Source organism: Eumetopias jubatus, unplaced genomic scaffold, assembly GCF_037043125.1.
Source record: "Eumetopias jubatus isolate StellerSeaLion01/CBP00866 unplaced genomic scaffold, mEumJub1_p1.0 scaffold_1, whole genome shotgun sequence".
Classification (NCBI taxonomy): domain Eukaryota; kingdom Metazoa; phylum Chordata; class Mammalia; order Carnivora; family Otariidae; genus Eumetopias; species Eumetopias jubatus.
In genome coordinates, this window is record NW_028274807.1 from 161,319,731 (window position 1) to 161,346,937 (window position 27,207).

Below are 27,207 nucleotides of genomic sequence, written 5' to 3' on the forward strand. Positions count from 1 at the left end.
CGCCGCTGGCAAAGACCCTCGTTGTGTCCCAGGGAGCGTGAGGTGCCCTTGTCTGTATAGCAAGAGCCAGGACTAGGACACCGGGTCGTTGTAGGGATAACAGGAAACATTCTCTTCACTTCCCAGTGAGGCTAACCACCTCAGAGTTTTGGGGCAAAAACTGAGAAACAATCAGGAAAACGTCCATGAATCACACAAGTCACTCTCATACTTCAGTGGGCACCAGAATGTGACTTTCCAGGGCCTTCACCTACCTCCCCACCTCCAAATCTGAATTTCTAACGGTGAGGCCTAGATTTTTTTAAAAAACAGGCTTTGCAAGCCTATTTCGGCCACCTGGCTTGAGTTTAACAGCAGCTGAGGTGGCCTCTGAGCCTGCTCCCTTGGGACATAAACCAAGGATTTCTGCATCTTCAGCCAACAGAGTGCTCTCTAAGGGCTCTTCTTCCCCTCTGTGCATTCACTGAAGTGGGAGCAAGCAAACCCCAGTGCACATGCTAGGGAACGCCCAAATAATCCACCCAAACCGTCTGAGGGCTCCATTCATCACCTAGAGAAGGAGGGTGATGGTGAGGATGCAAGAACAGGCACATGACCTCAGTGACTGTGGTCATGACCTGCATTGGCCCTGTTCTGGCGCTTGGAGAGGAGTGGGAGTGGTCTGCCTTTAAGTACAGAAGCCAAAAGGCTGTGCATGTGAACCAGATAGAGCAGGTGTTCTTGGTGGGGGCTCAGAAGGGGGAAGTGGAAAGTGGAGCCCTTAAGCATGAGTCTGCAGAAGTAGCAGCCATTCAATAAATACATGCTGATTTATTTATATGGATAAGATGGTTTTCTTGGGGATAAATTCAAGAGGAGGTGCGAGCATTTTATTCATTTGCGATGTCCCTACCCTGACAGGCAGGTCAGCAGGTTCTAGGACAAGCTAAAATCATCCCCTATTTAAAAAAAGAAAAAAAGGTTAACCCCTGGCAAGCCTGGGACAGGGTTGTTAAATTAAAAAAAAAAAAAATTTTTTTTCCCCAGTGATTTCTAATTGTTTTTGATACAGAGGCTTGGGAAGGAGTTTCCACTGGATTCAGGATGAAGGCATGACTTCTGCGCAGTGTTGGGGGGAAAAGGGTAGGAGCAGGGCTCATGCAGCCTGGCCTCTTAGCCCACAGACGCCAAGATGATGTCTACTGGCAGCTCCTCCGAACTTCTGGCTGTCACCTGCATTGTTACTGTGTCCAAAAGCAGCAGTCGGGAGCGCACCAAGATGTCATGACCTCCCCGGAACACACCTAGAGGAAAGACAGAAGTACACGTGTGTAAGGAAGAAGGAAGCTGCAGAGGGTAGGTTGAGGGTGGCATGTGCAGCAACTGATCAAGGCAGCTGTGGTGTAGTGAAATGGGAATGGGTCTGGAAACAGGGGAGCTGGGCTGAAATGCCTAAGTGAGATCTTGTGCAAGTCACTTTACCTCTCTGAGCCACAGTAGCCTCAACTACAAAGTAGAGGAGATGATTATACTAACCGTTTTTTTTTTTTTAAAGCTTTGCCAGGTGCAAATGAATTAATGAACATACAAAGCTTCTACCTGGCATCACAGAGGCTCTCATGCATGTTGGCTAAATCTCAGAGCACAGATGTAGGGACAGCCCCTCCACGACAAAACCGCACTGCAAGTGTCTGCAAGACCCAGGGGACTGCTTCAGTGCGGCCAGAAACATCCGCTTGGGGTCTATCAGCTGTGAGCAGGGCACTGAAGCAGAGCTGCCTCCCAACCCTGTTTATAAACACTCAGGAAAAAAAAAATCTCTCATTTCATTTTGTTCAATTTTAGTTGAACAAAACTGCTCCCTCCCCCCGCCTTTTTTTAAAAGATTTTATTTATTTGACAGAGAGAGAGAGACAGCGAGAGAGGGAGAAGCAGGCCTCCCGCGGAGCAGGGAGCCTGATGCAGGGCTCAATCCCAGGACCCTGGGATCATGGCCTGAGCCGAAGGTGATGTATAACAACTGAGCCACCCAGGCACCCCTGCCCCCACCCCTTTAAACAAAATCTCTTAGAGAAACATACAGAGGTATTTACATACAAAATGCTATCTCTGGAATTTTCTTTAAAATAATCTGGGGTGGGGAGTAGAGTGAGTGGCAGTATAGATGCTGTTAGTTGTTGAAGCTGGAGGATGAGCACATGAGGGTTCACTGTACTATTCAATTTTTGTGTAAGTTTGAAAATTTACATGTTGACTTCTTAAAATCCCATTTCTATTAGAAAAGACCAACTAACGCAGTAGAAAATTAGAGAAAGGATATGGAAATAATTCACAGAAAAAGAAATACAAACGGCACACATATTTGGGAAGATACTTAACTTCATTCAATATACAAGAAATGTAAAATAAAAACTACACTAAGATACCATTTTCCACCCAGACTGGCAAAGTTCATTTGATAATGATTTGATAATATACTATGTATATTACTGATTACTGTATTATACTGATAATATACTATGTTGTCCACAGTGTGAAAGGAAAGGTATACAGTTCCTATGGAAGGCAACTGGATATTTTTATCAAAATGAGAAATGCACTTTGACTTGGTAATGCCTCGGTTAATTTATCCTATAGATATCCTCAGGGCATACATGCAAAATAAAGTACGTGTATATATATGTATATATGTGATTATTCACTGTAGCACTGTTCGTAAGAGCAAAAACCTGGAACAATCTAAACGTTCATCAATACAGGCTGATCCTATAAAATATGGTATACCTATAAAATGGAATACAAGGAAGCTAAAAAAAGTATGAAGATTCACTTTGGGATGATAAAAAAAGTCCTGGAGAAGGACAGTGTTGATAACTGCACATTAATGCAGATGTACTTAATGCCACTGAGCTGTATACCTGAGCTCAAAATGGTCAGTTTTACATTATGTACACTTTGCCACAATTAAAAAAAGAAAAAGAGGAAACTATGTATTCTTCAATTTATTTTTAATGTAATCTCCACCCCCATGTGGAGCTCAAACTCACGACCCTGAGATCAAGAGTTGCATGCTCTACCAACTGAGCCAGCCAGGCATAGGAAAGATCTGTCAAGTGAAGAGCGAAGTGCAGAACAATGTATATACCATTTACACATAAACATTTGAGTTAAAATAGGGAAATGTGTACATATACCGTCATTGTTTGTAATAGCAGTGCCAGTCGCCTGTAATCGGAATGCAACTAGATGACAGGCAGCAAGGGTGGGAGGATGTTTCACTGCTGGTCTTTTTTTTACTTTGTGAATTTTCAATGCTGTGACTTTGAATCTCCGTGTTCCCAGTGGGAACCCTCAACCCAGGATGCAGTGGCATACAGGCTGTGAGCTACACAGGCCCTTCCCACCTAGAAATGCTGCTTACCAGCCAGGAGCAACGTGTGGGTGTTCTTGTTATCTGGCACTTTGTCTGACCTCTCACAAGGGTGCATTCCCAGGAATTTCACGATATTGCCCACAGCCTCTGTAAGGAGAAATCTCAGCATCATTAAGCCACATCTTGTTTCCCCTTTGTGTCACCACCATGCCCCCATCCCCTAAGCCTGCTCTAAGGGGCTTTTTTGGCTTATTCATTTTGTAATCTCTACACCCAACATGGGGCTCAAACTCTTGACCCCGAGATCAAGAGTTGCATGCTCTTCCACTGACCTAGCCAGGAGCTCCTCTAAGGGGCTTTTCATGAAGTGGCATCTGAAGTATGTGCTCTCGACAGGGCCCTGGATCTCTGGGGGGCAAAGGCCGGTAGGGGTGAAAGGAGAGGACACATTTCAACAGTAGCCAAGGATTTTTACCTTCAAGTGTCTTGATGGTAGACAAGGTGAATGTTTCCTCCTTCTCAAACTCATCCCCTACCTCATCCCAGGCTGCTTCGAAGTTCAGCTTCATGACCTTTTGGATGTGATCAGCGACAGTGACTTCCAGATCTTCCAGCTGGGGAGATGGAGGTGGAACTTAGGCACACACCTCCAGGGGAATGAGTTCCTGCTCCGCACATCTCTGCTCTGAACTCACTGCTCATCCCTTTGTGCAACGCATTCGGCAGGTGCTGGCTAGGCGCTGAGCACTGTGCTCGGCTCTAGGCACATACAGTAAACTGGATATCTGTCCTTCAAGTGCTCACAGCTAAGTGGTGTCCTTTCAATAGAAATGCCCTAAGCCAAGTACTTACCTGAAGATGTCAGCTGCCAAGATCACATCCCTTCTGAAGCCTGCCTAGAGTAAGTGCCTCAAGGATCCAGGTCTGCCTCCTATGGCTCTATCACTCCTGACTCAACAGATCCCACCCTCTGCCTCAGCTGTGTTCTCTGAGCCTGACATATTTTGGACCCTGCCTCCATCTCAGCTGTGTCCTCCCTGAACGTGACACATATTACTCCCCACCTCGGACAGAGAGAGCATAAAAGTTCTCCATTCATTCACCCACCAGATCTTCACTGAGCCCCTACTCTTGGGGATGTTTAAGGTGTGCCTAAGTAGGACTCAGCTCCCACAGCAGAAGCAACACCTCAGGGCCAGTTCTCCCAATGAGCTCACTTGGTCCTAGGGCAATTCCTGATCTTAGGGTCACTGCTGGCTTAGGGAGGTCCCCTCAACAATGGCTCCAGTGTGACAATGGTGAATATCAGTTGTATTCCACAGTAACTGTCCCTTTAGTTATGAGGAGCTTGAAGAATCTGCATCCCCAGGCTGAGTATAATAGTTGGCCCTCAGATGGCACTGAGCCACTGCCCCATGGTCAAACCAAGAGCGATCCTGCACTCAGCTCCATCCAAGCTCAGAAGAGTGTAATCAGAAGTCCTTTGAGTACATGAAAGGACCACTCAACAGATGCAAACTGATCCAACTTCTCTAGAAAGCAATTTGACAACAGGAATCAGTCTTAAAGTCATGCTTATCCTTTGACCCAACTTTTCTACTTCTAGGAATCGATCCTAAGGAAATAATCTGAAATGCAGATACAAATTTGTACCCAAAGGGATACTTAATGCAGCTTTCACAGTGAAATTTGGAAGCCCAAATGTTCAACATTGAGGGAATAAAGATCACGTGTTATCTCTACATACCAGAGTATTTTAAAGTCATTAAAAACTTTGTTTATGAAGTATTTGTAATCATACAGGAAAATACACTATGGTTTTAAGTGGAAACAGCAAGATATATAATGTCCAGAATGACTTCAATTATATAACTCCTCCCCATCCCTCCACATAACTCCCAAGGACTACGAGTAATGTTTTCCTATTTGTTCACACTTGGTTTTTGTAGTTCCCAAGTTTTCTTTTTTTAAAGCATGTAGTCTTTTTAAGTTAAAAACAAAACAAAAACTTTCTTTCAAAGAGCCAAAAACAGCAAGAAAAAGCTTCAAGTCTAGTTGTTAGCTCCTGGAGGGGGTTGCTCTGCAGCCTCAGGCACAAAATTAAGCCTCCTGACACTAGCTTCTTACCACATATTCATCTTCATAGCCTTCATCATCGGTCTCCCCAGTGGTGGGGTCACAGTCCTTGACAGTGAACTTCATCATGCAGCTGAATGTGCAGGCCACTGCAGGGAAGAGAGGCTAGCTGGTCAGGATGTCCCTAGCCACTGCAGGGGACGAGCTCCTCCACAGGGCAGGTGGCCACAGCCTGCTCCCCAGGCCTCTGTTATATTATCAGTAGCAGCAACCCCACAGGTAGCCATCCAACCCCACAAATCTGGACAGAAGATACCACCTTGTGGAAGGGCAAAAGAGTCAGGTCATGGGTCTGAGGAGCCCCCTCACAGGGAAGAAAGAAGAAAAGCAGAGGTGCTACAGGATGGCTAAGCCTGTGCTACAGTCAAATGTCCACTGTCAAAGGCCTGGAAAAAGACGCTGGTGGGTCCCTTGGAAGGAGTGGAGTTGGGATGTTTCAGTCTTTGCACGCTCATGGTGAAATGAAAGAGCCTCTGGCTGAGGACCAGAGAGACCTGGGTTCTGCCTCTTACCAGCCACATGAACTTAGGTGACTCATTTACCCTGAGTCTCAGTTTTCTCATCTAGGAATAGGGAGAGCAGTACTCATCCCCCCTACGTCGTCTGTGAGGGTGAAATGGGATGACGTATAACAAGCTCCCAGGACTCAGCCTTTCTTCTTCTTCTAAGACTGAAATCAAGGAGTTGAATCTCTCATAGGAGACAAATGGCTGGTGTACAACCGGCCCATCCCATCTGGATCCCAAGGCCAGGGTGGTTTCTGGAGAGGGGCTCACCAGCTGTAGGGTCTTCCTTGGGCAGTGCCACCAATGTGTAGCAGGTCCCAGGCTGGTTGTAGGGTAGGCTTCGGGCAGGCACGTAACAGAGCACCTCGTAGGCTTCAGTGGGCTCCATCTGCACCGTGACGTTCTCCAAGGTCTGGTCGTTGAGTGTGTTTGTGCAGTCAAACTGGAGCAGGGAGGAGAGGGGTTGCTTAGACACTGCTCTAGGTCCAAGCCCTGCTATAGAGAAAGAGCCTGGAGGTCCTAACTCACCCCATGACTCCTATCCCAGTACCCCTGCACAGGCTCCCTGTTCCCAATGCTGACACACAGGAGCCAGAGAGGTAATGGGTCAAGGCTGCAAGACACATACCAGCTGGTGACAGAACCTATCATCATGTTGGGCTCCTGACCAACTCAGTGTGGGACCCTATAGGACCCATCAGACTTGGGACCACTCCCTAGCCCCACACCCCAGCAGGGCCTCAGCCCTCCCTGCTCACCTGGAACACCATGTGGTCAGTGAAGGTGTGTTTGGTGCAGCGGATGACATACTCAGTCTCTGATTCAGTGAGGGCCACAGGCTCAGGTGAGGACTTGAAGAGGGGCCCCAGCCCATGGAACTCTGGCACCGCTGCCAACTGCTCTGAAAGCCACAGTCCACAAATTCACTCAGCGCTTCAATTCCCAGACCAACCCGTGATGGTTTCTAATAAATGCTCATGGCCAATTTTCCAGGTCTTTCACCCTACTGAGATGGATGGATGGATACGTATATACAACGACAGGGTACTCGCTATTTCCCAAATATACCAATGCATTTTCTCCTCTTGCTAACTTTCCTCAAGTTGTACCACCCACCATGAATACTCTCTTCCCCTCTGTCTCACAAAAGACCTCAGCCACAGAAAACTGACTGGGAGACACCAATGGCCTAGGCCTAATCCCCTTGGAGACTCCTATAACTTTAGAAACTCAGCAAGGATTCTTAAAAAGGAAAACTCTAAAGATGAGATGAGTGATGTTATAGCCACAGAATCAGGCAAAAGAACAAACTGGTCCTATATACTTGTCAGTTAAGATAAATGGCCAGTAAGGAGAGGTTTCAGATTCAGACTTGCAGAAAACCCTACTTTAAGTGGTCTGTGGGCACCTGGTAAGGCCTATCCCTATACCGCAAAGCCAGGTTCCAGCACTGGGCTGGGTCCTCTGGCCCATAGGCCCCCACCCTGGCCCATCCAGGTGAAGGAGACCTCTGGCAGCAGTCTGCACACGATGTCTGCCTACGATGGCTGCGCCTACTCTTCCCCATTCTATGGCAGGGGCAGCGTTTCTCAGACTATGGTCAGGGATCATCGGTGTCAGAATTACCTGAGTTAAAAACTCACATTCCTAGCCTGTCCTAAATAAGCTCTATCAGAATCTCTGGATTTGGGACTCAGGAATCTGCATTTCTAAGAAATTTTCTCAGATGATACTGATGTGCACTGATTATTTGAAGACCACTGCTCTAAGATTTTTAACTTGTCTTCCCAGTTAAATTGAACTCTGTAAGGACAGGAATTGTGCCCTGAAGCCAGGGATCTGATATTTTGCCCTGAACTTAGTAGGTACTCAATTCATGTTTCACGGATAGAGACAGAAAGTAGGCATTATTATTATTTTGCTTTCTCTTTGTGACTGCTTCGGCTCTCTGCCATCCGAAGGACTGTAGCTGATGAACGTGCAGACAGTAAAAAGCCCAGAAAGAGCCAGCTTATATCAGTGGGCACTTTTTTTTTTTTTAATTTTATTTATTTGACAGAGAGAGACGCAGCAAGAGAGGGAACACAAGCAGGGGGAGTGGGAGAGGGAGAAGCAGGCTTCCCGCTGAGCAGGGAGCCCGATGCGGGGCTTGATCCCAGGACCCTGGGATCATGACCTGAGCCGAAGGCAGACACTTAATGACTGAGCCACTAAGGCGCCCCATCAGTGGGCACTTTTGGGCCATCATATCACCAGCCACCAGAGTGCTTTTCTATGGGAATTTATTTCATCGGGCCCCAAGTTTCTAGACCTGATACTTAACTACCCTAGGGGATTCTGCTAGAAGCTATCAGTTAATGCCTCTGAGTTTCTGACTCTTCACCAATAACATAGATATAATAATCTTGTTCACAGGATTATTGTGAAGATAAATGAGGCAATAAATGTCAGGATCTAGCAAAGTTCCTAAAACTGAACAGGTGATCAATAAATGTTAGACTTTGGAAGACTGTTTAAAGATGAAATTGATACCCTCTAAGAGACTTAGAAGGAGCCTTCCTTCGAAGGTGTGGCAGAATGGTGGCCCCAAGATGTGTACAAGCTAACTCCCAGAACCTACAAATACGTTGTATCACATGGTAAAAGCAAGTTGAATCTTGAGACAGGAAGATTATCCTGGATTATCTGGTGGGCCCAATGTAATTACAAGGATCCTTAAGACAAGGAGGTAGAAGGCTCAGAGTCAGATTTGAAGAGGCCACACTGCTGACTGTGAAGGCGGAGGAAGGGGTCACCAGGAGAGGAATGGAGGAGGCCTCTAGAAACTAGAAAAAGCAAAGACACGATTCTCTCCTAGAGCCTCCAGAGGGAGCCAACACAGTGAAACCCATTTTAGACTTCTGCCCTCAGAATTTTAAGATAATGTTTGTGTTGTGCTAAGCCACTAAGTTTGTGGTGATTTGTGGTAACAGCAAGGAGAAAGTAATACAGAAGGAAAAGTTCTGTGTTAGAGTGATCCCAGTTAGCTCCAGATCCTAGTTTTGCTGAATCTGAAAGATGACAGAAGACAGGATTCTGGAATGGAATGGAATGGAATGGAATGGAATGGAATGGAATGGAACGGAGGGGAGGATTTAATTTAATTCAACAATAATTGGGAACTCACCCAATTAGGAGGAAGAAAGGCACTTTGCTAAAAGCTATGATAGAGCGTATAAAGGACAGAACCTGTGAAGAACCATACAGAACTAGTTAAGAGAAGACAGAAGAGCTGGAGTAGAAGTGATGAGCATAGGGGATCCTTCAAGAAGGAAGAGGGGCATGTGTTAGTCCTTGAAGGTGGGAATTTAGTAGATAATATGGTCTGGCAGTTAGACACATAGCCTCTACCCTTAAAAAGATAGAAGACCAGAGGAATAGATAAATACCTAAATAAAACCTTCCCAGACAATGTGGACTGAATGCCTCTGGCACCCCTCAAAAAAGTATTAGGGTCTTTGGACCCCAACTGTACTGAATCTGACATTCGGCACGAACCTGGGCTCCAGGGACCAAAGCCCTCAGAACCAAGGCTGAGTGGCAGCTCTGAGCCAGTTTGATGTGAATCTTAATTCCAACCCCTCTACTTTCTTGCTGTGCCACCTTAGGTATATCATTTTCTCTCTCTGAACTTCTGTTTATCCAATACCAAATGGACCTGATGACTTCCACCTGAGGGTCAAATGTGCTGTCTAAAGTACTCTTAGGGCCCAGCACTCAAGAGTAAGAACTGTCGTTGAGGGGACACCTGGGTGGCTCAGTCAGTTAAGCGGCTGCCTTCAGCTCAGGTCATGATCCCAGGGTTCTGGGATCAAGCCCCACATTGGGCTCCCTCCTCAGCGGGGAGTCTGCTTCACCCTCTCCCTCTGCCCCTCCCTGCTGTTCATGCTTGCTCTCTCTCAAGTGAATAAATAAAATCTTTAAAAAAGGATACGGACTGTTGTTGATTGAGTCTCTCCTAATTCCCCTGAGAAGAGCAACTACCCTAAAGCTGAGGACACCAAGCCCAGGTCCTGAAAGCCCCACCAAGCACTGCTACTCACCCTGGAAGATCTCTTGCCGGGTGGCTGCCACTTTCTCTGGCTGCTTGGCGGCTGTGATGGGGGTGCTTTCTGCAGGAGCAAACATACATAGTGACCAACAACTCCAGTAATAGGGCAGTGTGGTGTTGACCACAGAGCTGTTACTTACGGATTATAACTTCCAAACCCCGAGAGCCTAAACAGGTGAGAGTACAGAACATGTGAGAAAGAGAGGGAGTGTTTATGTGCATGTGTTTCCATTTCCTGGAGCCAGATGTAGAAAGGATTATTCCATCCTCTTTGTACAAAGCCCTCCCATCCTGGCCAGGTTTAGTGGCTTCATGGCCCATGCTGACCCTCCAGCAGAGGCCTGGATCCCAAGGCTTCTGAAAGCACAGGTGTTACTTACCTGTTCTCTGCTCTGCGATTGGTGTGGTGGCCAGGGGCACAGACTTGAGGTCAAAAGGTTTTTCCGATGGTTCTAGAGTGTACTGCTGCAGAGCTCTCTCCAGACCAGGGATAGAAACGGTCAGACCTAGAAGTCAGTGGGAGAGAGACACTGCCTGAACACACAACAGAACGAGCACCCGGAATCTCCCATGAAAGACTGAGGCCCTGGGGTCTAGGTTGTATGATCCTAGACCACCAAGAAAACCACTTAACCCTCTGGGCTTCCACTTTCTCATTTACATCCTCCTTCACAGGGCTGGTATGGGGATAAATGTATATAAAAGAGTGACTTATAGAGAGTAGAGTACTATGCAGAGAGAGATTTTTATTAATGACTAGTGTTTCAATTCACCGAGCTGTTTCCACACACATTGGTGTGAACTGCAAGATTCTAGGTCTGCTGAGGTTACAGTCATGCCATGAAGTTGCCATGAAAGTCTAGCCGAAAGTGTCTTGCCTCAGACTTCCCCTACCCAGGGAGGGTGCGCCTGCTCTGGAGTGGTGAGAAGGGCCACAGCCCTGGGACGGGACCAAGTCAAAGATAGCCAGTGAGACTCACCATTTAGGATATAGCCTGCATTGAGGGCCTTCTGCTTCTGCTCCAGAACATTGAGATAGAAGGTGGCTCGGTCCCTTACTTCATTGTCATCGTCCATCACACACCTGTAGCCAGAACACACAGTACTCCTAACTAGAGCCCCCAGGGGTGGCAGGAGGGATGCTGCAGGGCTTCATCAGAGGGTAGTCAGAGGAAGCAAGTCTCGTAAAGCTCAGTCCCCAGATGTGCAATCCAGGCATCAAATGCACAGAGGAGCCTGTAATATTCTAACTAATTACCCAAGGGGTGGTCATATTCATATTCCCTGGGCCCTCTCCCTAAAGTCCACCTAGTGAAGGAGGCAATCTCCTATATCCAGGGACATATGTCAAAAAAGAATTTAATATGACTCAACAATTCTCCTCCTGGGCGTATCCTCATGAGAACTGATGACAGGTCACACAAAAACTTGTACATGAATATTCACAATAGCATTATTTGCAAGAGCCAAAAAGTGGAAACAACCCAAATGTCTGTCAATTGGTGAATAGCTAAAACGTGGTCTACCCATACAATGAATTCTTTGACCATAAAAAGGAATGAAGTACTGGGACATGTTACAGCATGGATGAACCTCGAAAAAAACATCACAAAGAAGCTAAACACATGAAAGGCCACAGATTATATGATTGCATTTCTATGAAATGATCAGATAGGGCAAATCCACAGGGACAGAAAGTAGATTAGTGGTTGTCTAGGTCTAGGTAGGAGAGTGCTGGGGGGAAGGCAAAGTGACTAGTAATGGATATAGGGTTTCTTTTTCTTTCTTTTTTTTTTTAAGATTTTATTTACTTGAGAGAGAGAGAGAGCATGAACACAACTTGGGGGAGGCAGAGGGAGAAGCAGACTCCCCCATGAGCAGGGAGTTTGATGCGGAGCTTGATCCCAAGACCCCAGGATTATGACTTGAACCGAAGGCAGACACCCAACTGACTGAGCCACCCAGGCGCCCCACAGGGTTTCTTTTCTTTCTATTTCCACCCTCACCAGCTAACCAGCAAAAGAGCCAAGGAGGCACAGCTGAAAACAGTCTCATCAAACTTCATACATTGCAAAAAACCCCACAGGAACCAAGGAGTCTTCATGCTGGGAAGACACACCCACAATGAGAAGAATGTCCCAGCCCAACAGACATTTACTCTGCGCTGTAAGCCCCATGGATATAGGGTTTCTATTAGGGAAGATTAAAATGTTTTAAACTGGGGTGCCTGGGTGGCTCAGTTGGTTAAGCGGCTGCCTTTGGCTCAGGTCATGATCCCTGGGTCCTGGGATCGAGCCCCGCATGAGGCTCCCTGCTGGGCAGGGGGCCTGCTTCTCCCTCTCCTCCCTGCTTGTGCTCTCTCTCGCTGTCTCTAATAAATAAAATCTTAAAAAAAAATGTTTGAATATACTGAAAACCATCACATTATACGTTTTATTTATTTATATTTTTTTCAAAGATTTTATTTATTTGACAGAGGGAGACACAGCGAGAGAGGGAACACAAGCAGGGGGAGTGGGAGAGGGAGAAACAGGTTTCCCACCAAGCAGGGAGCTTGATGCGGGGCTCAATCCCAGGACCCTGGGATCATGACCTGAGCCAGCCAAAGGCAGATGCTTAACGACTGAGCCACCCAGGTGCCCCACATTATACATTTAAAATTGGTGAACTTTATGGCTTGCAAAATATAGGTCAGTAAAGCTTTTTTAAAAAAAGAAAATAACTCCAAAAAAAAAAAAAACTCAATAATGGTCACAAAATTTTTGCATGATACTGTTTTTCATGCTTTTCTATTTTTTTCCCTACAATCCACAGTTGTGTAACTTCTCTCCCCCGGGGAACACCGTCATCCCTCAGGGACCTCTGGCTTAGACTCACCTCTTTAGCAACACCAAGATACTGGGTAACATCTCTTCATTCTGGGCTCCAAACTTGGCCAGAGCACTCACAGCACCTGTACTTACAAAGCAAATATGATTTACCCAGTGTATCTGACAGCTCATAACTTGGACACTTATAGTGCTTAGAATAGGTCTTTGAGCAGAAGAGTCCCAGACCAAGCTTCCCGAGCGTGGAGGCCCAAACCTGCCACCAATGCAATCAATGGCCCTGGGTGGACCTCCATTGGGCCTCAACTCCCTCATCCATTTCAGGGAGAAGGCAGCCCCATTTTTAGGTTCCAGGAGCCATTTCAGCATTGACTGCAATGAGGCCACAGAAGATAGCCACACATAGACTGCTCAGTTTCTGTATCCAAATGGCCTCAACTTGCAGTTATTAGCCTTTGGATTAATATAAATGAGAAAATGAACTATTTTAATGAATATCAATTGCTGAAACAAGAAAAATCTGTTCACTGGGGGCATGAGAAGGACGGAAAATTTAAAATAAAATTAAGAACATGACAGTTATGCATTGAATTGTACACTCTTAGAGTGTGAATTTTGGGGCACCTAGGTGGTTCAGTTAGTTAAGCATCCAACTCTTGACTTTGGCTCAGGTCATAATCTCAGGGTTGTGAGATCCAGCCCCGCATCAGGCTCTGCACTGGGTATGGAGCTTGCTTAAGTTTCTTCTTTCCCTCTGCTCCCCCCAACCTTTTTAAAAATTTTTTTAAAAGATTTTATTTATTTGAGAGAGAGAGAGAGCACAAGCAGGAGGAGGGGCAGGCAGAGAAAGAAGCAGACTCCCCACTGAGCAAGGAGCCCGATGCGGAACTCAATCCTGGGACCCTGGATCATGACCTGAGATGAAGGCAGATGCTTAACCAACTGAGCCACCTGGGCATCCCATGCTCCCTCTCTTAAAAAAAAAAAAAAAAAAGAATGAATTTTTCCAGTATGTGAACTGTATCTCTTTTTTTTTTTTTTTTTTTTTAAGATTTTATTTATTTATTTGAGAGAGGGAGAATGAGAGATAGAGAGCACGAGAGGGAAGAGGGTCAGAGGGAGAAGCAGACTCCCTGCTGAGCAGGGAGCCCGACGTGGGACTCGATCCCGGGACTCCAGGATCACGACCTGAGCTGAAGGCAGCCGCTTAACCAACTGAGCCACCCAGGCGCCCTGTGAACTGTATCTCAATAAAACTACCATTTTAAAAAAAAAGCTAACCAAAACAAAACAACAAAAAAAAACAAGAAAAGAAAGTTAAACGTAACATGTAGTGAAAGTTAAAAACCAAAAATCAGTAACACAAATAGGAGAGCTAAAGAACCATTCAACTGGGTGACACCCAACCATCTAAGGTCCTTCCCGTCCTTCCCACAATGTTATAAATCACCGAGCTTGTGAGGCAAGAACACAGAGTGCCCATGGGCGGGGGCTCAGGTCCCTTTGGCAGGCTGCTGCTCGAGCAGCAGCTAAGAGCCCCCATTCAGCCCTGGCTCAGACCCACCTGCCCGGACCTCCTCATGTTCCAAGACCACGCGGTTATAGATGAAGCGGATGTACTTGGAGGGGTTGTTGGTCTTGGGACCCTCCTGGCCTAGAAGATGCAGGATGCGGGTGGCCAGCACGGTGAACTCGCAGTCCTCGATGAACTCGCAAAGGTGCGACAGCCCAGTCTCCTTGCTCTCTGTGTTCTCCTCAATGATGCTGATGATGCAGTCCACGATGGCCCGCTTGTACTCAAAGCCGCCCTGCAGCAGGAGGGGTTGAACTGAGCAAGGAGGCTGCTCTTTCCAGAAATGATCTGTGAGGCCCAGCACCTAACCAGGACCAGGGACAGCAGTCCAAACACAGAACCTGGAGCAAGGGACCTGGCTCTCGGGGCCTCTATCTTATTTTTTGTGTAAAACAAGGCGTGAACTGAATGCTCGCTGGGGCCCTTCCAGATCTAATAGTAGATAGTTTAAGAGAAACATTTTGGGTCTCACTTTCCTTCCGGACTTTGAAATAAAAGTCAGACTGGGTGGTACAGATGTTATGGAAAACAGTACAGGGGTTCCTCAGAAAACTTTATTTTTTATTTTTTTTAAAGATTTTATTTATTTATTTGAGAGAGAGAGAGAATGAGAGATAGAAAGCACGAAGGGGAAGAGGGTCAGAGGGAGAAGCAGACTCCCTGCTGAGCAGAAAGCCCGATGTGGGACTCGATCCTGGGACTCCAGGATCATGACCTGAGCCGAAGGCAGTCGCTTAACCGAGCCACCCAGGCGCCCCTCAGAAAATTTTAGAAAACAGAATTACCGTATGATCTGGCACTTCTGCTTCTGGGTATACACTCAGAAGAATAGAAAGCAGGGTCTCAAAAAGATAGCTGTACACCCATGTTCATAGCAGCATTATTTATAACTGCCCCAAAGTGGAAGCAACCAGTGTCCATCAATGGATGAATGGATGAACAAAATGTGGTCATTCAGCCATAAAGGGAATGAAATTCTCACATGTCCTACAATATGGATGAAACTCAATGGGGCGCCTGGGTGGCTCAGTCGTTAAGCATCTGCCTTCGGCTCAGGTCATGATCCCAGGGTCCTGGGATCGAGCCCCGCATCGGGCTCCCTGCTCCGCGGGAAGCCTGCTTCTCCCTCTCCCACTCCCCCGCTTGTGTTCTCTCTCTCGCTATGTCTCTCTCTGTCAAATAAATAAATAAAATCTTTAAAAAAAAAAGAGAAACTCAATGACATTTATGCCAAGTGAAATAAGCCAATCACAAAAAAACAAATAGTGCATGATTCTACTTATATGAAAAATCTAGAGCAGTCAAATTTATACAGATGGAAAGAACAGTGGTTTCTGGGGACTGCAGAGGGAAATAGAGTTATTGTTTAACAGGCACAGAGTTTCAGTTTTACAAGATGAAAAAGTTATGGAAATTAGCTCTACAACAATGTGAATATATTTAACTGTATTGAACCAGACACTTAAAAGGTTAAGATAGTAAATTTTATGTCATGTGTATTTTACCACAATTGAAAAACAAACAAACAAAACCCAAAGCAAACAGAACGGGGCAGCAGAAAGCCGAAAGACCCCAGACCAAATCTGTGCTCTGCGACTTACAGACACTAATGACAGAGGTGCCAGGCATGTAATCTGGCAATGGAAGTGGAGTGGATGGGAGGGGTGAGGCACTGGACAGTGCCCATAGCACTTAAGAGGGAAATCACCACTCAACCCAGTGTTGCCAGATCTTCTGAATTTTGTAGGAGAAACTAGAAATCCATTGTGCCAGTGTTGGTGGCTGTTTTCCTGATTTGTAAATAAGGGCCACTAACTTGAAATGTTTAAAACTTTGTACAATCCAAGTACAACTTGGCTGTGGGTCAAATCTGGCCCCTGTTCTCAGATTAGTTTGTTTTACCGCTGTGAGTCACTTTCCTTGTCTGAACCTTAGGCACCTTCATAATGACCATCAGTGTACTTACTTGACAGGTTACTGTGAAGAGTAAGAAAGATGCTATTTGTATGCTGTTGTACTTCAGTGAGGCTCTTACGTGAATAGGCGCACTGTAAACTTTCAAAGGCTATTTTCAGTGTCAGTTTTACAGCCAGCCAAGCAGCATGGGGGGGCAGCAAGAAGCTCAGAGTAACTGCAACGAGGCTTTGCTGGCAGCTGCTCTGACTAGAGAACGACACAGCCCTGTGCACGAGCAACAGACCCATTCCTAAAGGACAAGGTCTCAGTGTCTGACTGCTGCACTCTAATGAGTGAACGTCTTACACTTAACTGATATTTGGAACCATGAATTTTTCTGGGAGGAAAGGAGGTCTGGGAGAAAATCATGGAGTCTGGAGCCAGATACATCTCCATTCAGATCTTCGCTCAGATACTTACTGGGCAGCTGACCAGAGGCAGGTCACTTCACCTCTCTGAGTCTCAGATCCCTGATTTTAAAGGGAGAAAATGATGTCTGTTGACAAGGCCTGTTATGAGGATCACAAGATTGTGTGCACTGTGTAGCGTCTCCAAAATGCTGGCCCCATTAGCTGAGGGCTAAGTATTAGCGCCCTCCTCCCCTCTAATATCTTAGGAGCCCTAAAGACACCCCAGGCAAGGGCTCCTCACCTGCCTTGGTCCAAGGGCTACTCTGGGCTGGGACAAAGGGGCAGCTGGGGACCAAATCTACTCTAAAACCCTTTGCTTCTGCTCCTCTGAATTAACTGGTTTTGTTGAGACACCCAAGGAAGGCAGTGTAAGTGAATCACTAATTCACATCAGAAACAAAAACAGAACCCAACGTCACATTATAAGCATCAATTTCAGAAGAAACCAACCCTGGAGCTCATGGAATGGCCCAAAAAATTTCTATACTAGACAGCAGTGAAGAACACAGGTTTTCCTGACTCTGGCACAAGCACTGCCACAGGGCATCTGCTGTATCTTTAAAGCCAGGTTGGTGAGTCACTGGTTATTACTTTAATTACTGGGAATTGGTGAATGTTTATACTGTGGTCCATGAGGAGTATAAAGGGCCACAGGCACCAGGAAATCCACCTGGTTAACAGGTTGATCTGGGTACCCCCCAAGAAGAGGATCTTGGCTCCAAACTGAGCATGGAGCTGCCAGGTCACTTCCTACATGAGGAGACCTGACATGCCCCAAATGCCTGCTCTTACCTCTTCCCGCAGCATGGTGAACAGGAAGTTCATAAGCACGGCGTGTTTGCGAGGATACTTCTGACACAGGGCGCTGATGGCCTGGACCACCACCACCTGAGTGAAACAGACATGTGTGAGCAGCAGCCCCTGCCACTAGGGTGGGTCAAGTTACCTAGTTCACTAAGTGCCAACGGAGTCCTTCCTTAGGCCCAGCCAGGCCGTACCTAGTGGGCAAGGAGAGAACTCCATCTCTGCCCTCAGGGAGCACATGACCCCCCCAAGCCCATCCAACTAGGGTGGCATGCACACCAGCCCCAACAGCTCCAAATCCAGACTCTGGGTCCCCCAAACTCAGCTTTCCTCAGACCTCAAGCTAAGTCCACAGGCCCCTCTCCGTCCCACCTGTCTTGCTTCTCTTCCTACCTCCACTCCCACAATTTCACCAATCAGCTGTTCTGACTCCTCCCTGGGTACTCTGTCCTTGACCCTTGCACACTATCTCTTTAGCAGTCCTACCTCCTCCCGTGGTTTTACCCACCTCTTCTATGCCACTCACTCCCAAACCTTTGTCTATTGTCTGAGCTCAAGACCAGTGTTTCCAAATGTCTACAGGCAACTCCACCTGGTGCCCACTGGCACCTCAAACTCAGCATCTCTGCAATCACCATCATTACCTTCTCATTCTCCTCACCCAGGACCCGACTCTCCCTCCTTCCCCAAACTGATCAACAGTACCACCATCAGCCCATACCAGAAAACGAGAAATCTCTGACACTTGCTCCCTTAGCCCTCACTCCGTGCCCTGCCAACCGGCCTCACAAAGGAACAATATGGACAAAGACCCTGGGGCAGGATGTGTGTGTCTCCCAAGGCTGGGCCCTGTGAAGGGCAACATGCCACCCCCTCCACCACGTCCTCAAGCCTGACCAGCCCCCAGGTCAATCCTGGCCTGGGGGCTGGGGAACGTGGGGGAGCAGGCACAGAGTTATCTGCCTCACTCTGGGGACGACAGGTATTCCAGACATTCCCAGGTACCTTGAACTCATCTGAGATCTCCGACATGAAGGACGAGATCTGCTTCATGAGGCGGTCGATGCTGCTCTCACTGCCGGTCTTGAGGAGTGTGGTGATGGCCAGCGTGGCGATGCTGCGGTTTGAGTCCGTCACCAGGTTCTCCAGGTCCAGATTGCAGGCTGTCACTGCGGACGGGTGCTTCATGGCCACCTGTTTGGGAGGACGGAGAGAACAGAGATAAAAAGGGACTTCTGTTATTCTACTGGATGGCTCTGGCCTGGTCAGAGGTCCTTTGGATGAGCCCATCTCACCACCTGGTAGAAACGAACTGTAACCAGCACCACACCTTTTGCAACTCAGGTCAGGGGCCACGACACGCCTCCAGCTGGATCAGGCCATCTCCCTGACCCTCTCAAAAGGCCAGACCCCCATTCTGCCCACCCCTGAACCCTTACCTTATTGAGGGTGCGGACAGCAGCATAGCGGAGAGCGGCCTTGGGTGAGCTGCAGAAAAGCTGGAGCACTGTGGGGAGACAGACGCCATGTGCCAGGCTGCCCTCACCGCTAAGCAGCTGGGAAAGCCCAGGCCTCCAGGGGAAGGGCAGGACAGGGCACAGAGGGCATGCAAAGACTAGGGGGCTGTTCAGACCCAAACGCTGTGCTCACTTCCCTGCTGGCACCCTCACCACAACCAAGGAAGAGAGCTCATGAGCAAAGAGGCCTTAATATGCTCGTGAGAGCCCAGTGGGTGTCGTGAATGATGATGGCTGCTACTTATTGAGCACCTGCCATGTGTCAGGCATTGTGCCAAGGAGCCGCTGTGCCTTGTCTCATTGATTTCTCACCATCCCATGAAGCAGCTTTTATTATTATCCCCATTTAACAGATACAGAGACTGAGCCATGCAGGGGTAAAGCTACTAAAGTAACTCTAGACTAGCTGCCAGTAAATGGCAGAACCAGGATTGAAATCCAGGACTGCCCACACCTGAAGCCTGAGCCCTTTACGCCTGTGAAGTAGAACTGCACTCCTCTCTCCTGGGCATGTACAGAAACCAGCAGAATTACCTCAGTCCTGGCTTCACCAACTGCCCTGGTTCATATCCTATGTGGGTACACGTCAGGTAGCATATCCCTCCCTGTGCCTTGGCTGTCAGGAAGCCAGGACTCCAACCCAGGCTATCGGGCTCCAGTGTCCAGGCTGAGGGACCCCTCTGAATTGCTTTCTCCTTTGAGACAGCTTGGGCCCCGGTGAGCATGAACTGGTTTTATAAATCTTGAGTTTTTCCACCAGGCCCTCTTGCCATGGCTAGCCAGCCCAACAGGCTGCAGAGTGGATCTGAACCCCATCTCTGCCTGTTACCAGAGCCCCAGGCTCTTTAATGAATAGTAAGGTAGGACTAAAAGTACCCTATCCCCAGACATAATGCACGTGAGAGAGCCTGGTACAGTGCCTGCCACCGAAAAAGTACTTCCTAGATCCCGAATCCTTTTCTTAACACTATGCTCTGGCCTGTTGGAGGGCTTTTTCTTTCCTTCCCCCAACCCTCAGCCTGGGGCCTAGTTTCCAGTAGGAATAAACGTATGGGGTTAGGGCGAAGGGATGTCTGTAACCTGACACAGCCGGGGCCAGCTCTTTGGCGCTACAGCCTGGAAGATTGACGATGGCCGAGGCAGCTTCGTACACCACCATCTCGTGCTTGTTGCGCAAGCAGCTCTCAATGAAGTCAAACAGTGGGCTGTCACGGCTACAAAAGAATACGGGTGGCAAGAAGTTGGGGATGGCCCAGCACTGAACGAGGAATCACCTGGCCAGGGGAGACAAGAGCCATTACCTGCCGTCCTCCTCCTCCAGCTGCTTGCTGGCCACCCGGATCATCATGCAGTAGGCAAAGGGAGACTTGAGGCCGTGCCGGGTGAACTTGCTGATCATTTTATTGACAGCCAGGCGGTCGTTCTTACGCACATGGTACAGGAGCCCCAGAGCATGGTACTAGAGGACAGGGGATGACGGCAGAGCACAGGTGTGTGAAGTTCAGGTCTACCGGCTGTGTGGCAGTGTATCTGTATTCAGCTCTTGCCCCCGATTTTGGCAAGGGTCCCAACGGAAAGCATCAGTACAGATGTGGAGGGGACAACAGATGCCACAGAGATGAAAGAATGGGACATGGTGTCTTTCAGTAAGAGAAAGTGGGGCCAGGCCCCGAGCATGGACATGTGTGGTCAAGGTGGCGTGCAGCACACCTCCCATGAGACCTTATAGCATTAAATCTTATGATGCCCCTGAAGGTAAATACCTGTAGTCCCACTGACTTGCCCAAGGACTCATGGCCAGTACTGGCAAAGGTAGGTCTGGAGTGCCCAAAGTCAAGGGATTCCCCTTATGGAGATGTAAGGTGCACAGAGTTATTTCCTATCCCCCTGCTCTTTGTTTCTTTACCAGAGTGGTGTTCAAGGGCTAAGTCATGCAGCTGTGGGTGTCTTGTATGTGAGAACCTTCTCTGACCCTGGGAAGTATCTTGAGGGGCCACAGCTGGCCCTGAAGAGGGGAGTCAGCACAAAGGGTGAAGAGAAAACACACAGGGAGCACCTACAGGTATGCATCCAACAGATCAGATGGGTTTTTTTGTTTGTTTTTTATTTTAAGATTTTATTTATTTGAGAGAGAGAGGGAGAGGGAGCACGACCAGGGGGAAGGGCAGAGGGAGAAGCAGACTCCCCGCAGAGCAGGGAGCCCGATGTGAGGCTCGATCCAGGCCCCTGGGATCATGACCTGAGCAGAAGGCAGATGCCTAACCCGAGAGGTCAGATGTTTTAGATGCTGTCTCATATTGTCCTCACAGCTTTGTGAGGCAGAAACTTTCATTCCCATTTTACAGACAAGGAAACTGAGACTCACAGAGGTAAAAGGAATTCCTGGCCTAGGTCACTGAAAAAGAGTTAAGTAGCTGAAAGCCCCACCAAGGTATTTATATGCATCACTAACCAAACCAGCTTGGCAAAGGTCCTCTGCCTGCCTGGCCCAAGTTTGCTACCTCCCATACCCCAAAACACTACTCAGCTGGTTATCAAATACTTGAATATTTCTGTCCCAGCTGGTAAGCAGCCTCTAACTTAAACCTTCCCAAGTGGTGCCCTGGATTCTTTCCCCACACTCCCAAGTCTCCCCACAATCCAATGACAGAAGATTAAAGTCTGCTCCTGCTAGGGACCACCAGGATCTCCATGGTGAGTGTCCATTCTGACCGGCTAGTGCCATGCCATCTACCTAAGGATCGTAAATATCATCGCTCTGCTCACACCTCACCTGGACCATGATGTTATCACTGGATGCCGCCTCCTGAGCCTCATTCACCCAGCGCTTGACCACGTCAAAGCTGCACTTCAGCAGGTGCTATGGCAACAGAGCACATTAGAAAGCAGGCAGGCTTTCTCAACTATCATACATCCTGGCCCCAGCTCACAGTTCAGTCCAGCTCTGGATCCTCCCTCAGACACAGCCCAGAGCCTCTCCGTTATGCTGGTTCTGTGAGACAGTGCACAAGAATAGCTCCTACCCTCACTCTCTGCCCTGGTGGCAGATCTCCCACCAGACCCAAATTCCAACAATCGGTCACCCCAAGGGATGGGTCAAGAGTTCCCCAGCATGCTTCACTAAGAAAGTAGGTGGGACTCTCAGATCTGGGGATACAGAAACCCTTTTTGTCCTACTGAAAAGCAACACTGGTATTTCCTCAGTTTCCCAATCTGCTGTCCAGCCCCCCAGGGTGCTACACACCAGGGAAGACACCAGGGCAGAGCTGGAGACACTGGGCACCTTGTCCACAATGGCCTGTTTCATGTAGCGCTCGATAGCCTGCAGCATGGTGCTCTGTGGGGACAACAAGTGGGGGCAGGAGGGGACCCAATCAATCCTTGGCGACCGTCAGGAGTGCAGGTGATGGGTGGAAGAGTGAGGGCAAGAAGGAGGCAAACTTTTATCTGGTGTTCCTGCACCCCACCCACACCCCCACAACGGCTGGCCCAGTGCTTTGCCCAGGAGACTGAGCCTTGCCAAGAAGCAGGGAAGGAGAATGGCTGCTTGGTGGGGGCAGGAGACTCACGTCAGTAATCTGGCAGAGGGCACGCACAGCTGGGCCCCGGTAGTTGTCTTCTTTCCCAGTCATGTCCTTTGTTAGGCTGTGGGAGGGGAAGGCATCGTCCACACATAGGAGATTGGCCCTTCCCGAGCACATGTCCCCATCCATTCCTCCCCAGCTCTGGTCACCACGCTTGCCTGAACTACCATACAAGTCTCCTAACTAGTGCCCTCACTGTATCCTTACTCCTTCCTGGTCAAAAGCCACATGGCAACAAGATAGATTATATGAAACTCAAAAATGATCAGGTCACTCTCTGGCTTGGATTAAAACATTTCCAAGGCTTCCTACTCCCATCATCAAGTGTAAGTTCCTTAACAGAGAAGTCCCCAAACTGGTCATGCTCTCTCCTCTCCAAGCCTTTGTATATGCTATTCCCTCAGGCTGGAGCACTCCTGGCCCCCTCCACCTCTGTCCTGCTATCTATCTATCTAGATTTCTATCTTTCTTTTTTTTTTTAAAGATTTTATTTATTTATTTGACAGAGAGAGACACAGCAAGAGAGGGAACACAGCAGGGGGAGTGGGAGAGGGAGAAGCAGGCTTCCCGCTGAGCAGGGAGACCGATGCGAGGCTCGATCCCAGGACCCTGGGACTATGACCTGAGCCGAAGGCAGACGCTTAATGACTGAGCCACCCAGGCGCCCTTACCTCTCTCTCTCTTTCTTTTTTTTCTTCCTCCCTGCCTTCCTTCCTCCCCCCCTTTCTCTTTCTTTTTTAATAAGAATTTTGGAAGAGTTTTGTTTTGTTTTTATAAGATTTTATTTATTTGACAGAGAGATAGAGCACAAGTAGGCAGAGTGGCAGGCAGAAGCAGAAGACTCCCCGTTGAGCGGGGAGCCCGACGCAGGACTCGATCCCAGGACCCTCAGGTCAGGGTCATGACCTGAGCCGAAGGCAGACGCTTAACAACTGAGCCACCCAGGCGCCCAGAAGAGATTTGTTTTCAGTGGCTTCTTTCTTTCTTTTGAAAAAATATGGAATGCTTCACAAATTTGCCTGCCATTCTTGAGCAGGGGACATGCTAATCTTCTTTGTATTCCAATTTTAGTATATGTGCTGCTAAAGCAAGCACTGTCCTGCTATTTCTCACTCATCCTTCAGGACTTTACTCAGACAAGTCTAGGAGACCTTCCCTGATCCAAATTCAAGTTGGCTATCTTTCTGGTCTGTTCTCACAGTCTATCATACATCCCATGATAAACTCTATTATATCTTAACGCCTGTCTGCCTGGCTATTTTCTCTGTTAATTCTGGGGCTGTAGAGCTCATGTTGGTCTTATTTGCTGCTATATTCCCAGAGCCATACACAGGGACTGGTGAATATTCAATAAATAGTTTCTAAATGAACCTGCAATGGAACGTACAACATCCCCCCAGCTCCAAAGTGTGGCAAGAATAAGAGAACTGAGCCCTAGTTCTTAAGGACAGGGATTAGAGGGGCGCCTGGGTGGCTCAGTCGTTAAGCGTCTGCCTTTGGCTCAGGTCATGATCCCAGGGTCCTGGGATCGAGCCCTGCATCGGGCTCCCTGCTCAGTGGGAAGCCTGCCTCTCCCTCTCCCACTCCCCCTGCTTTGTGTTCCCTCTCTCACTGTGTCTCTGTCAAATAAATAAACAAAATCTATTAAAAAAAAAAGACAAGGATTATATTTTAGTCACATCTGTCCCCTGAATAACTCATTCTAAAGCAGAAACCAGTACTTGGTAAGTGAGCCTGTCTCTATACCCCCTGCACTCTCCATGTCTATTTTTCTTGTGTTCTCTCTTGGTACTCACTAAAGTCTTTGTGAAAGTTCCAGGCTGGCTCAGTTGACTGAGAGGAATCAAGGAAGCAAGGAAGGATTTATGCCACTAAGGTAAGGCTAGATAATTAAAAGGGAAACTGTACATTCTAGAGGCTGCCATGGGTTGGGCAGCAGTAACTGAAAGAAGAGGGAGACAAAAGAGGAAAGGGTGCCCGGCATATGTCAAACAAAGTCTCATTGCCTGATACACATGAGAAAAATTGGCCTCTGTGGCAATGGCATCCATCAAAGGAGCCATCCACAGACCCAAGACTTACCTGCTGGTGACGATGATAACATCCTCAGCGATGCAAGACATCTCCTTGATGGTCAAGTAGCACATCCGACGGAGTGTGGGCTGGTTAAGAAATAGAAAAAGCCCTATGACCCGTGGCTCACCATGAGGGCCAAGGTTAAGAAAACTCCAATCCACACAAAAGTAGACCTTACTGACTGAGGGCACTTACATCATTGGACTGAAAGAGCTTGGTCATGGCAAAGAAGGCCTCGGTTGCTTCGGTGGTCCCTAGGTGCTCCCCCTGTTTTAATCAAAAAAGAAGTCTCAGCCTGGGACAGAGAGGCCAGAAGGCTCTTCCTGCCAGATTAGCCCAAGCCAGATCCCCAGACCCTGGAGAGGTTCCATCAAGGGCAACACATCAGAGTTAGACACTGAGGGGACTGAGAGCTGGACGACAACCACACAGGAGCTAACAAAAGCCCTAAGGGTTATCTGACTTAGCAACCCTCCCAATAACCCCTAGCACCATTTTCCCCACCCCCAAGCTCCATCCTCTTACCTGGTTTATGAGGTAAAGGATCTTGGTGAGGATGTGGGCACATTTTCGAGGGTTGATGGGAGTTTCATTAAATACACGGGCCTAAGAAGAAGCAATAAAGAACATTACCTTCTAGCCTAGTTTATTTCCCTCCCACTGACTGCCCTCAAGCACATTCAAGGTCTGAGAAGTCCTAGGGTAAATAAATACATTTGCCTGAATGAGCTTATTTTCATAAGGGAACAGTTTTGTTTTGCTTTTTCCTCCTCAAATCTTCCCTAAATATTAGTTAAGGATGTGCTGACTTACTAACAGATACTCAGTAGTAAACACCTGTTAACTAGAAACAGAGAGAACAAAAACAATAAATGCAAGCATAATGAAGTCTCTCCAGGAATGAAGTTTTCTTGTCTTTCCAGGAACAGGTTTTCTCCCTTACTGTTCTTTCTTTATTTTTTTTAAAAGATTTTATTTATTTATTTATTTGAGAGAGCGAGAATGAGAGAGAGAGCACATGAGAGGGGGGAGGGTCAGAGGGAGAAGCAGACTCCCCGCTGAGCAGCAGGGAGCCCGATGCGGGACTCGATCCTGGGACTCCAGGATCATGACCTGAGCTGAAGGCAGTCGCTTAACCAACTGAGCCACCCAAGCACCCCCTTACTGTTCTTTAATCCACCACTTTGAATGCATTCGTATTTTGAGCCTGCTGTGAACACTTAGGATGAAAGAGGGCAAATGACACTTGCCTCCTGGAGTACTGCACTCTTCTCAAGATGCTGGAATGGGTTGGAGCCTCCACCTACAGAACAGAGAAGACTGAGTATAGGTTGTAAGCCTAAACTGCAAACCTTCCAGACATAGAGAAGGAAAAGATGTCACTATTGTCTACCTAGCCCCAAGTTCAAATTACTCCAGAATGGCAATCAAAGCTCTACAACCTGCATATAGATCCTACCACTCTCTTGCAGGGAGCTCCCTCTACCCCAAACCACTTAAGTCACCCAGCAGCCCTGGTACAGTCCTTCTGTGCCTCTCATAGCATCTTGTCTTGCATTCATTTACGTAACTTGTACTTAACTGAGTCACTACAATGTGTGGGGACCACCATCTCCTAGTGACTAGAATTTCTTCACAGCAAATGTCACATTTGTAATTAATTACAGGTGTCATTATCTGGCTGGTGTCTATCTTCTCCATTACGCCTGTGACGTAATATTCCCAGCTCAGGCACTGAGCGTCTCATTTGTTCCACTGCAGTCTCAGAATGCAGTACAGTGCCTGGCATACTGTACACGCTCAATAGATGTTTGCTGAATAAATGAACGGAAGAGGGTTCTCAGCCACACAACACTGGCTCCACAGATTACACCCGAGTCTCGCCAGCAGCAGCGCAGCCTCGGCGAATCCCAAGAGGTCTCACGGAGAAAGTCACAACGGTGCATCTGGCCGGGCCCCTCCCCCTGACAGCTGGGGAAACTGAGGCCCACACAGGGGCATGACCCGCCCAAGGTCACCCCCCGAATCGTGGTCCGAGCTCACGAGAGGGGGCAGTGGAGCATGCTCGGGCTCTCCGAGGTCTGCCACTGACCAACTGCGGACCTTGGCACAAACCCTGTCCCTCACTGAGTCTCGGCTTCAGGTCTAGGCAGAGGCCCGGAAGGAGGGCTCCCAAAGAGGGTGCAGAGAGCCTGCGCTAAGGTCCAGCCTCCCCCAAGCCTACGCCCCCTCACCCGATTCCTCGTCTTTCTTGTCGAATTTCTTCAGCATGGTGGTGCCCGCAGGGCCCAAAGCAGCAGCCCCGTGGTAGTCCCGCGCAGTGAGCAGCGGCGATCGGGCGGCGGTACCACACAGTCAACTTCCGGCCGGCCACG

At 48.1% G+C, this 27,207-nt stretch overlaps 1 protein-coding gene and 1 non-coding gene across 2 annotated transcripts; both read right to left on the reverse strand.

Annotated features, from left to right (window-relative positions):
* Window positions 1–790: 790 nt before the first annotated feature.
* Window positions 791–27,207, reverse strand: COPG1 (coat protein complex I subunit gamma 1). Its single transcript, XM_028101664.1, has 24 exons — window positions 27,067–27,207; window positions 26,083–26,135; window positions 25,358–25,438; window positions 25,028–25,099; window positions 24,839–24,918; window positions 22,742–22,817; window positions 22,417–22,509; window positions 21,946–22,032; window positions 20,474–20,631; window positions 20,253–20,386; window positions 19,095–19,162; window positions 18,661–18,849; window positions 17,644–17,739; window positions 14,477–14,720; window positions 12,962–13,037; window positions 11,065–11,168; window positions 10,465–10,590; window positions 10,077–10,145; window positions 6,753–6,895; window positions 6,265–6,436; window positions 5,480–5,577; window positions 3,828–3,966; window positions 3,401–3,499; window positions 791–1,283 (listed from the first exon to the last, which is right to left on the reverse strand). The coding sequence occupies exons 1-24, from the start codon at window positions 27,101–27,103 to the stop codon at window positions 1,153–1,155; spliced, it is 2,625 nt and encodes an 874-aa protein (XP_027957465.1). The 5' UTR covers window positions 27,104–27,207; the 3' UTR covers window positions 791–1,152.
* LOC114207825 (U6 spliceosomal RNA) lies at window positions 23,748–23,851 on the reverse strand. Its single transcript, XR_003608922.1, has one exon. It is a non-coding gene; the product is annotated as a U6 spliceosomal RNA (small nuclear RNA).

Coding starts and splice junctions, on each gene's coding strand:
- COPG1 (XM_028101664.1), bottom strand. CDS start 27,103: ATGCTGAAGAAATTCGACAAGAAAGACGAGGAATCGG. Junction 26,136..27,066: donor CAAGAAAGACGAGGAATCGG/GTGAGGGGGCGT, acceptor TCTGTTCTGTAG/GTGGAGGCTCCAACCCATTC. Junction 14,721..17,643: donor TCACCATGCTGCGGGAAGAG/GTAAGAGCAGGC, acceptor CTCCTGCTGCAG/GGCGGCTTTGAGTACAAGCG.